We start from the raw sequence: 11,109 nt of genomic DNA, 5'->3' as shown, positions 1-11,109 counted from the left end.
TGCAGGATAAAGATTTTAAAATTGCAAAAGATAGAATACGAGCACGCCAAGTAATGATGTGTGTTTGGTCACTTCAAGCTATTGTTTTTCATCTAACAAAAGGCTTAGGGTGTGCCGTTCTCCTGACTGTTCCTTGCAAGCTAAAACTTTGTTATTACTCATTCAAGCCTTTTTTCCTTTGGGCTTTCGCGAACTTTTCTGAACCTATTTTGTGTTGAATTTCCATGTGACGGAGAAGAGGGAGAATGATAATCCTGAATCTTAACTCTCGTCATTTTCTTTTAAAGTAGGGAAAACCCATGAACCTAATCCATGTTGTGGTCTTGCATAAATTAAAGGCATTTGCAAATCCTGTTCTCCCCATCAAGAAATTGCTTCCTCATGATGTTTGGAATATTAAACAATCTAAAGAAATAATAAAAAAATAAAAAAGTTAGGGTTTTATTGATATTGCATAATAAAAAAGTTAGGTTTCATTAATACTACATAATACAATTAAAATAATCAAAAGAAATAGATTTAATATAAATATAAGAAGACTATATATATATAGGCTAAATAAAAAAACTAAAAAGAAAATATACAAAAAGACTATATATAAGCTAAATAAAAAAACTAAAAAGAAAATATAAAGACTATTTTACCCTTAATAAATAATAAGATAAAATAACATTATATTTCATAATATCTCTTCTTAAACTCACATTACGACAACTATAAACATTTAGAGTTTGTCAACTAGAAAACAAAAGTAGAAAATAGAATGCAACTTGATAAAAAAAAATATGCAATTTACAAAGAAAAAGGAATAAAGGGCAAAGTAATTGTGACATGCTTGAGATAATAACGAGTAAGATGATAATCGATCTCAATGTGCTTATTTTGTTTATGAAAAACTGTGTTATAAACAATTTGAATACAACTCTAGCTGTCACAATATATAAGAGTGAGATGAGAAAATAAACTCTTATATATGCAAGTAACTAATGTAATCAAATAATCTCTTTTGAAACAATAGATCATTTCTTGTTATTTTAATAAATAAAAGAATCACCCGAAAAGATACAAAAACTAGTAATAGACTTGCAATATGTAAGATCACTGCCATGATTACTATTAGAATATGCATGAAGCTTTAAAAAAAAGGTGGATGAAAGTAAAAGATTCTGAATGACCATACTCCGAAGATATCATAAAATACAAAAACAACTGTTTAATGAACAATAATAGAAAAAGTAACAAATTGACTAATAACATGAATAACATAATCAATATCTGGATGAGTAATAGTAATATATACCAAGCTCCCAACAATAGTACAATATAAAGTAGGATCTGACAAAAAAAAACCATTAGAAAAAAAAAATACTTTGTGTTAACCTTAATAAGAGTATTTACAGTCATATTATCAGTAAGTTTAACCAGTTCAAGAATATCTGTAACATATTTTAACTAAGAAAGAAGATAACCTTTAGATGAGTAAACTATCTCAATACCCAAGAAATACCATAGAGAACCTGAATCCTTTATTTCAAACTGTCTAGTTAACTTTGTCTTCAAAACTGAAATATCATTAATATTTTCACAAGTAATAATCATGTCATCAATATATAAAGACAAAATAATACGACCTGAATCAATGCACTTAACAAAAAAAACAAACTCATGACCATTAGAACACAAATCCAAGAGAAGAGATCACAATAAAAAAGTGTTCAAACCAAACGTTATGTTTGAGACCATATAATGCTTTTTTAAGCTTGCAAACATATCTAAAATAATGTGAAACACTAGGAAGGGGCGTCATATAAACTTCTTCTTGAAGATCTCTATTTAAAAAGATATTTTTAACATCAAGTTAAGAGACATGACACTAACAAACCAAAGCTATTGCAATTAGAGCATGAATAACAGTCATTTTTGCAATAAGAGCACACATGTCCTCATAATCTATACCATATTGTTAAGAGTATCTTTTTGCAACCAACCTAGTTTATATCATTCAATAGATCCATCATAATTAGTCTTGATTTTAAACATCTAATGACAACAAATAATATTTTTACTAGGAGGTAGATGAATCAAATTCTAAGTATTTATCTTATACAAAATTGAAAGTTTCTCGTCTATAAGGTTCTGCAAAAAAGAATTAAGAATTGTTTCTTCATAAAAAAAGGGCTTAAAGAGAATGAATAAAAGCTAAAAAGAAAGTAAAAGATAAAGAATAACAAGAACATGTAAAATCTTGTAATTTTATGAACTTACAAATACATATAGATTGATGTAGAGGTGGATCCATAATCTCAAATGAAGTTTAAGAGACTATAAAAGAAAGAGGAGTTTTAGATGTACTGAAGAATAAAATATTAGTACCTGTAGAATGATTAGTATAAATTAGTCAACATGAGAAGAGGGATTTGAAGTACTAAAAACCTAAGATGATAAACTATCAGAATCCTTGAAAAAGATATCTATACAAATAAGATTAGATCTAGTCAAGTTATGAGCAGTGGATGAAATAGAAAATAAAAAGTATATGCTCAAGAAAAATAACATGATGAAACACATAAAGTTTCTGAGTTATTGGATCAAAAAACTAATACCTCTTTTGACATTCATCATAACCAATAAATACATAAATAACAGATTAAGATGACAACTTACAACATTCTACACGAGGATGAAGAACAAAACAAGTATAACTAAACACTTTAAAGAAAGAATAATCAGGGGTTTACTTAAACAACTTTTCAAAAGAAGAAAAACCTAAAATATGAAAAAATAAAATTGTATTAATCAAACCTACAACAATAAGAACAACCTTACCCCACAACATGTCAGGAACAAAGCAAACAATAAAAGAGAACAAATAGTTTCAATAATATGCCTATGTTTTCTTTCATCAATGTCATTTTGCTCAAGAGTATTTGTACATGAAGTTTAGTGAATAGTTTCATCTAGGGTAGGGAACTCACAAAATTTATTAGAGGAGTATTTCCTTACCCAACTCACACCTAAAATATTTGACAATAACAGAATGTTGAATTTTGACAAAAGTGCGAAATGTTGTATATATCTCAAAGAATTTAGAACAATGTTTCATTAAATAAATCCAATAATAACGAGTATGATAATCAATAAAGAAAATAATATCAAGATCCTTATTTTGTGACAATAGGAAAAGGTCCTCATACATTAGAATGAATCAAATTAAATGGAAAAGAAGAAACAAAAGTATTTTGATTAAAAGGTATAACAGAAAATTTTGTCTATTTACATCCATTACAATCGAAATATCACAAGTTTGGAAATTTCCTTAAGCTCTCATGGATGCCAAAAATTTCAAATGAGAAGATAAAACATGACCTAGACGAGAATATCTTAAATTAAAACTAGAAGAAAGACTCCTACAAAAATGACAAATCAACACTAGTAGCAGCAATAATTGGCACACTAGCAGCAGTAGTAACAACAACTGACACTTTTAACTTGTCTAATACTAGCAGCAACAACAACAACAACTGACACTTTTAACTTGTCTAAAATATATAGTCCCCTTTCTTATAACCTATCACAATCAACTTTCAAGACTGCAGATCTTATACACAAAAAAAAAGAAGAAAAATATGATTAAATAATGACTAGAATCATATAAGTGACAACAAAAGTAAAATTCAATATGAGGTTAGAATAAGATAAACATTAGGGATAGACAATTGAGGTGTGATAACAAAACCAACATTTGCTAAAAGTATAAGAGTGTCATCAACGGTCATAACATGAATAGAAGATAAAGGAGACATAAAAGCAAAAGATGATGAATTTGGAGACATATAATATGAAGTATCAGAATCTAAGACCTATTAAGAAAGTGACATACTTGAAAGACTATGAGGCAATTGATATATGAAAGAAGAAGAAAACATGGTTTGTGGTTATAAGGAGAAAAACTCCTAAAATTGTTCAGTTAAAGTATTAGGATCGGTGAAAGGACTTGATAAAACTATTATTGCAGTATTAAATTGTGGTGGTTTGTAACCCTGAGATGGTCTACAAGCATTAGATTGTGATTGGTTTCGAGGCTTCTAAGCTTGAGATAGCTATGGTGATTGATTATGTTATTTCAACTTAGGACATTGAGTCTTCCAATGACCTTTCTGCTTACATAAACTATACTCGTCGAAGGCAACCCTTGTGTAATGCTTATTTTGATTATTAGAGAGTAGTTTAAAGGGTACTAGTAGCATATAATGATTAAAAATATAAATAATACCCTTTTTAGAATAAGACTAAAAATATATTTTTTCAACTAATAACTTACTGACAAAAAAATCAATAGAAAAAAATAGAGAATGATGCAAAATTGAACTTCTTAATCTTTTAAAATCACTGCGAAGTGTCGTTAAAAATTATACCAATTATTACTGCTATCTACAAGTAATATAGGCACCATATTTCTTTAATTATGTCATTTCTATAAGAGTTAATTGATTCCAAAGATCTGTCATAACATAATAAAACTCCTGAATATTTATATTCTTTTGGTGAAAAGCTTGCATGTCATTCTCTAATTGATACTACTTTGCAAAATCTAATTTAGTGAATAACATTTGTAAATGATCTGAAACCTTCTTTATTATCTCATATTTCTCCAACTATGTATCTATGAAATGCTCAATAAAATTGTTAATTCAAGTAATAATTCTTGCATTGTTTACTTTTCAGGTATCTATCAAAGCAGTATAACCTTTATTAGTATTCATAGGTTTCACAGAAGCTTCACTAACATAACCTTACATCTTTTTACCTTTAAGAAAATTTCTCGTCACATAAATCTAATATGAATAATTCTTTCCATCCAACTTCATATTCATAAACTGAATTGAATTTTCTTTTTCAAGCTATAATCAACAAATAAAAAATTTAATTGGTCCTAAGAATTTCATCCATTATTCCTAGCCAAGACAGTTGATAGTTTATACTTGGTGCTTGATAAACAAAGGTGACTTATGGCTAATACTTGCAAAAGGTCTCGTTTGATGGAGGTGAGGATTCTCTAATGTTTAAATAAGTATTTTTTTAAAGAGAGAAAATACAAGAATATTCTAGAGAGAGATACTTTAAAAATATATTGCATTAGAAAATGAAAATTATGAACCTTTGTTTTGAGAATCTCATAATGTATTTTAAGTCCATGAATCTCATTCTTCTATGAAGAGAAGGGTCTATAGTGTAATTATCTTGTTAGCATTTAATGAAGAATAAATATCTTTTACATTTGTATTAATATTTGATAGGAATATGATGGGTCCTTAAAGAACATTTATACGTTTAAAAGGTGCAATCTTATTTTGATAGCATTTAACTAAGAATAAATATTCTTTACATCTATATTAATGTTAAATAAGAATATGATAGGTTTTTGATGGATTTTTATATACCTAAAAGGTATAAACAAATTAAAGTACAAGAAGTCAAATGTAATTAAACTTATGAAAACTAATTTTTTCTTCAGAGGTTAGTTATTTTTTTGGATGTGTAAAGGGAGAATGATTATTTTTTTTTATCATACTCAAGGTAAAATAATTATTACTTTAAAATTAATTAGTTATCAAGTTTAAATATTTTATGTGGATCTCATATTACTTTATTTTTTAAAAAATAATTATTTTTTTAATAATTTAAAAAAAATACTCATTTTCATGAATTTGCCAGGGGCTTGGCAGTAGCGTGCCCAAGCGTCCCAAGACTTATGCAGTGCCATGCCCCCACTCGGAACATGCTAATTCTTTCAAGCATGCTCATGAGAGAAGGATTTCTGTGCCCAAGCATCCCAAGACTTATACAGTGCCAAGCCTCCACTCGGGACATGCTAATTCTTTTAAGCATGCTCAAGAGAGAAGGATCATAAAGGTTTTTTAGATATATATTTAAATATAGATTTAATAAAAAATATCCTTTGTTTGTGACAATCCGACTTTTAACATATTCAGGGACTGGAGTGCCGAGACTCAACACATCTGTTGCTGGATCATTTTATGTATCCTCGCTCAGCAAACTGTAGCCCACGCTTCGAGGAAGGACCCTGTAGTGTGCCCATCAGCTACCCTATGCGATACGCACAAACCACTGACCAATCCACCACCGTTAAACCTGTTGATCTGATCAGCTAGTACTATACGGGACTTAAAGATCATTTCATCCCAAATGGAACAAAATTATTCAACAGCTTAACATCGTTCTCTCCCTGGGGAAGTTGAGCTAGGTGGCCACTCACTTTAGCTTCCAAGAATAACATCCCTTCATCGTTACAGTCAACCAAGTTTCTGTCTTCAATGTGTCTTCCTGCTAGCACGTTAGTATCTCTGATAGTGATTTTTCTAACAGGTCAAATCTGTCATCCCTTTCAGATATCATTGCTTCGCTGTCAGGAGCAGAATAATGGAGAATCATAGGTGCATAAACTGGAGGAGCAATTAAAAAATAAAGCTGGCATACTATCGGTTCTTGGAGCCTTTGTGAAATGCTTTTGATCTAGAGCTATAATCACTCCCTCCTTCCGAGTAAGAACAGAATCCATTTCCTCCACCACTCTCTATCAGCAGCAATATGAACTACTTCCTCCATGCTAGATTGGTCCTTTGGGGTGTAAAGCTTTTGATGAAACCTGGTCACGACTCTACAAATATCCTCCTGGTTAATCTCGATCCATCTCCCTTGGTCATCCTGAATTTTCTCAATCCTTTTTTTTTAATCATGTGGCAAGAGATTCTACAGCGTTGGCACCCCATGAGCTCCTCTCTTTGCAGGAGTTCTGTCTCTTCGCCATCCAAGACTTTGAATTGCTTACTCTGTTTGGTCCCTTAACTGGAGTTTTTGCTAGCAACATTCTTTGTTTTTTCTTCTTTTTTAGGAATTAACGCTCCCAAATGGCTAGAATTTCGTAAGCCTCAGGGATCATTGCATCACACCCTTCGTCTTTTGTCCACATTTACTCAAACCTGAAGGGTTTGTCTGATCCTGAAAATGCATGACAAGGAGGGTGATGAACAAGCGGTATGGGCCAATGAACTGAGAATTGAGGAGGTAAAGTGTCCACTGCAGCAAAAAAAGGACTCCCCCAACTTTCTGAAACCCATTCTATGTCCAATTTTTTCACCACCATTAGCTTTTATTTACCTCTCCACGAGAAAGATCAAGTTGGGGAACTTAGTTTTGCACAATTTTCCCAGCAAATCAATTGTCGACTGTTTCCCAAACCGGAGACAATTTCGGCTACGACAAGTCATTGCTGTCGGCAAGGTTCAAGCACTGCTGTTGTAGTGCTATGTAACTACCATTGCTTTGCCTTTTTCTCTGTAGATGTAACACCCACCTCCATATCAGCAGGATTATCCAGAGCGAGCTTCCTCATTTTATAAGAGGGTCAACTTGGACACACAGTTTCTGTTACGATTTAGAGCCTTCTTGTTCTTCTTCTCGGGGTTTTAGTTTTGGGAGATTGTGGGGTTTAGGGTGGTCTGGATTTTGAGTCCAAAGTTTTGGGTTGGGTTTAGGTTGCATGGGCTTGATCATAGACTTCTTCAAGACCTCCTTTCTTCACCAATTCATTAATGGCAGCTTCAACCTCAGTAGTATTATCTTCCTCCTCGTGATTCTCCCCCACAAAATCAGCTTGATGAATCCCAACGTTATTATGATTCGATTGTGCTTTTTTTTTTTGAAAAAAATATTTTTAGTATTTTTATTTTTATTTTAATATATTAATATAAAAAATATTATTTTAATATATTAAAAAAAACACTTTAAAAAAATAATATCTATTACATTTTCAAACAACCCTATAACTTAGTTTGTCTGTAGTTAGGTCGGTGTCACATTTCCTTTAACAACTCCAAACATTATTTGGTTATAAAGTCCTCCTCAAATTGTAATAAAAATTTGAACTTAAAAAAGCAAAAATTTATACCCTTTTCTTAACATTTTGTTTTTCAAAAGGTAACTAGAAAATTTATTATTACCAAATTTAATTTAGTATTTGTTTGGTAATATGCTATTATTTTTTTATTTATAAAAATATTAAATTGATATATTTTTTTAATAATTTTAACAATGGATATAAAACAATTATATAAATAAAAAATTATTTTAATATATTTTTGAAAGTACCGTTACTAAACATACTTTTAATACAGGGACACCGAATATCAAGTAAGGCTTTGAAATTCCTCGAACATTTCAATTTTAAATTCCCATCAAAAGCTACTTGTGTGGTTTGTTATCTAACGAATCATCATCTCTTCGGGTGTCTTTGCAATTGTTTTTAATTAAGTACATTGACTTTTAAATATTATCCAATTAAGTACATATCTAGATTAATTTTCTCAATCAAGTACATTTTCATCTTTGATTTTCCCTTTAAGGACTAGTTTGTATAACTTTGGTTACTTTAGTACTGAGTTGCAAGTTTGAGAAAAGAAAAGTCGGTGAGTTATGACTAAAAACTTAGCCAAATATTTTAAGACTTGACTATAAAGTTTGATTAATCAATTTGTTTTAAAAAAGAAAATTCATGAAGTGGAAGCGTTCTTGTGCCAGCCCATAAGATAGGGTGACTTTATAAAAAAAAATATTATTTTTTAAAAAATATTAAATTAATGTTTTTATATATTATTTTTTTAAAATATTAAATTAATGTTTTTTAATAATTTTAATATAATTATATTAAAAAATTAAAATCGTACTTTTACAAATTATACTGTACGTATAAAGGTAAACTAAGAATAGACAAGAGAAAGGAAAACGCAAAAACTAGTCTCCACTTCGCTACTTTGTCAAATCAAGGCAGCTGCAAGGAACATTCAACTTGTCCCTCGTAGCTTTCATCCTCTCTCTCTTCCAAGCCAAGCCCCTTCCGTCTTTTGACTATGTATCTTCCCTTCATGTTCCTCTGTCTTCAAAATCAAAATCAAAAGTCTATCTCCTCCTGATCTTTAATGGGTCCGCAATACAGAAAGTTGTTGTTCGACTCTTTTGATGATTGTAAACAGTTCTGTGAGACAGCAGATGATCCGGGCGAATGCACTAATAAGTGCTTCGTTGCCTTCGAGACTTATCAGAAAGTTGGAGAATGTTTAAGATCCTGTAAGGGAACAACTATGGAAGATTGTGACGATTGCTTTGATTGCTTGGATGCACCCACCTGCTCACAACACCACAAGCTTGGCAAGATTGCGTTAGCAATGATTGTGCTATCGGCTATAGCTTTTGTCCTTGTTTGTTGTGTTATCTATGTTAAGTTCATTAGACAAAGAAGAAGGAGATCATCATCACAGCAAGAAGATGATGATGAAGAACAAAGAATTGAGACTCATGATCAGCTTGTGGATCAAGATCAAGGTCCTATAGTTGACCATCCGATATGGTACATCAGGACAGTAGGGTTACAACCATCTGTTATTAGTTCTATCACAGTTTGCAAGTATAAAAGTGGTGATGGTCTTGTTGAAGGAACAGAGTGTTCTGTTTGCTTGAATGAGTTTCAAGATGACGAGACTCTTAGGTTGTTGCCGAAGTGCAGCCATGCTTTTCATATCCCATGTATTGATACCTGGCTTAGATCGCATACTAATTGCCCTTTGTGTCGTGCTCCTATAGTCACCAATACAGATGAAGCAACATCATCACAGGCTAATCTTGGTAATACAAGTAGTGGAGAAGAAACCCAGATTGAAGTTTTGGAAGATGATCAAGAATCTGATAGAGAAATAGAAGGTAGAGAGGGTGAACTAAGGATTGTAACAGAGGAGGAAAGTCGATTCCAGAATGAGAATTTGAATGGAGAGGAGGAAGGGATACAGCAACTGCGAAGATCAGTTTCTTTAGACTCTCTATCAGCTTTCAAGATAATTCAGGCTCTCGCTAATGTTCTTCCTGTTGCCGGGAGGGCAGGAATAGGAAATGAATCCACTAGGGAAATTGTTCAAAACGGAGGTGTTGGAAATCAAAACTTGATGAAATCCATGGCTGCTACTTCTTTTGGGAGATCTTTCCGAATAGGGCCAAGTTCATTGAAGAGGTCACTTTCTTGTAGTGGGAAATTTTTCTTGTCCAGGGCTCGCCGGAACCGAAACTCAGGCCTTCCTTCTTGATGGTTTTGGTCTTTTTCTTGGTTTTCTCTGTCAGGTGAGGAAAATGAAAATTTACATGTTTCTCAATCTCTCAATCTCTCAACAAGCTGAAGATTGGATCATAGGTTATAATATATATGCGAAAAATACAGTAGTAAAAAGACATAAAGTGCTGTAGTCTTGGACATCACAATGGAAAAGGAAAGTGATCAATAGTGGGATCATCTTGTGTTTTTCACTGTTTCAGTTTTTCTGAAAAGAAGCGTGCAATTGTAAGTAAACTTTTTTATTTCAATAAAGTGATTGCAAGTAAAATGCAATTGTAACTGAACTTTATTCCTTGTATTTTGTGTAGAAATTGCTGCTGCAAACCCATCTTTATTTAAGCAGAACAACACATGTCAGCTATTGTCATGCTGCCTTCTTCTGTTACTTTTTTCTTTTCTTGAGGCATTCGTGATTTTTCATCCTAAACATTACTTGTTCCTGAAGTATGTAAGAGTATTGATTCATGGCAGCACAATGAATAGTTCACTGATAGAAAACGGGTCCATATTGTGCTTTTCATAGTTGAATTCTCTGGCAAGGAAAATCCAATTGTGAGTAACATCTTTGTTTCTATGAAGAAACTCTGCTGTTATTCTTGTTTGCCACAGTCAAAGTTCTCTAAACAGATCGTTGCAACAGCAAGTTTCATCCCATGTTTGTATGGAAGTTACCACTGCAGATGGAAAATTAAGCTTTTAGATTTCTATTTCAGTGAGAATTCCAAAATCCCATTGATTTAGCCTTGGCTGGGATTCTTTAGAAGAAAATCTCTCAGTCTTTGTGCTGCTGATTGAACTAGCTATGCTTTCTTAATCTTGAAGCCATTAGAAGACTAGTTAGGTCTGTACATGCTACTAGAAGAGATCACTGAACTTCTATAGGAAGCTCCTGTTGTTTCTTCTTCCTGAAACTTGCTCTTTTTCGTGAAATC

General features: G+C 31.9%; 1 protein-coding gene across 1 annotated transcript; it reads left to right on the top strand.

The window, feature by feature from the left end:
• The first annotated feature begins 8,796 nt into the window (after nucleotides 1–8,796).
• LOC105138643 (E3 ubiquitin-protein ligase RING1-like) lies at nucleotides 8,797–10,604 on the top strand. The gene has a single exon (XM_011044794.1). It carries the CDS (start codon nucleotides 8,997–8,999, stop codon nucleotides 10,149–10,151), a length of 1,155 nt encoding a protein of 384 aa, XP_011043096.1. The 5' UTR covers nucleotides 8,797–8,996; the 3' UTR covers nucleotides 10,152–10,604.
• The last annotated feature ends 505 nt before the right edge of the window (nucleotides 10,605–11,109 follow it).

This window comes from Populus euphratica, unplaced genomic scaffold (assembly GCF_000495115.2).
Source record: "Populus euphratica unplaced genomic scaffold, PopEup_1.0 scaffold80.1, whole genome shotgun sequence".
NCBI lineage: Eukaryota > Viridiplantae > Streptophyta > Magnoliopsida > Malpighiales > Salicaceae > Populus > Populus euphratica.
Note: the sequence above shows the minus strand (reverse complement) of the source record. Positions and strands in the feature narration are given on the sequence as shown.

Excerpts from the sequence above, each read along its gene's own strand:
- LOC105138643 (XM_011044794.1), top strand. The coding sequence starts at position 8,997 with ATGGGTCCGCAATACAGAAAGTTGTTGTTCGACTCTTTTGATGATTGT.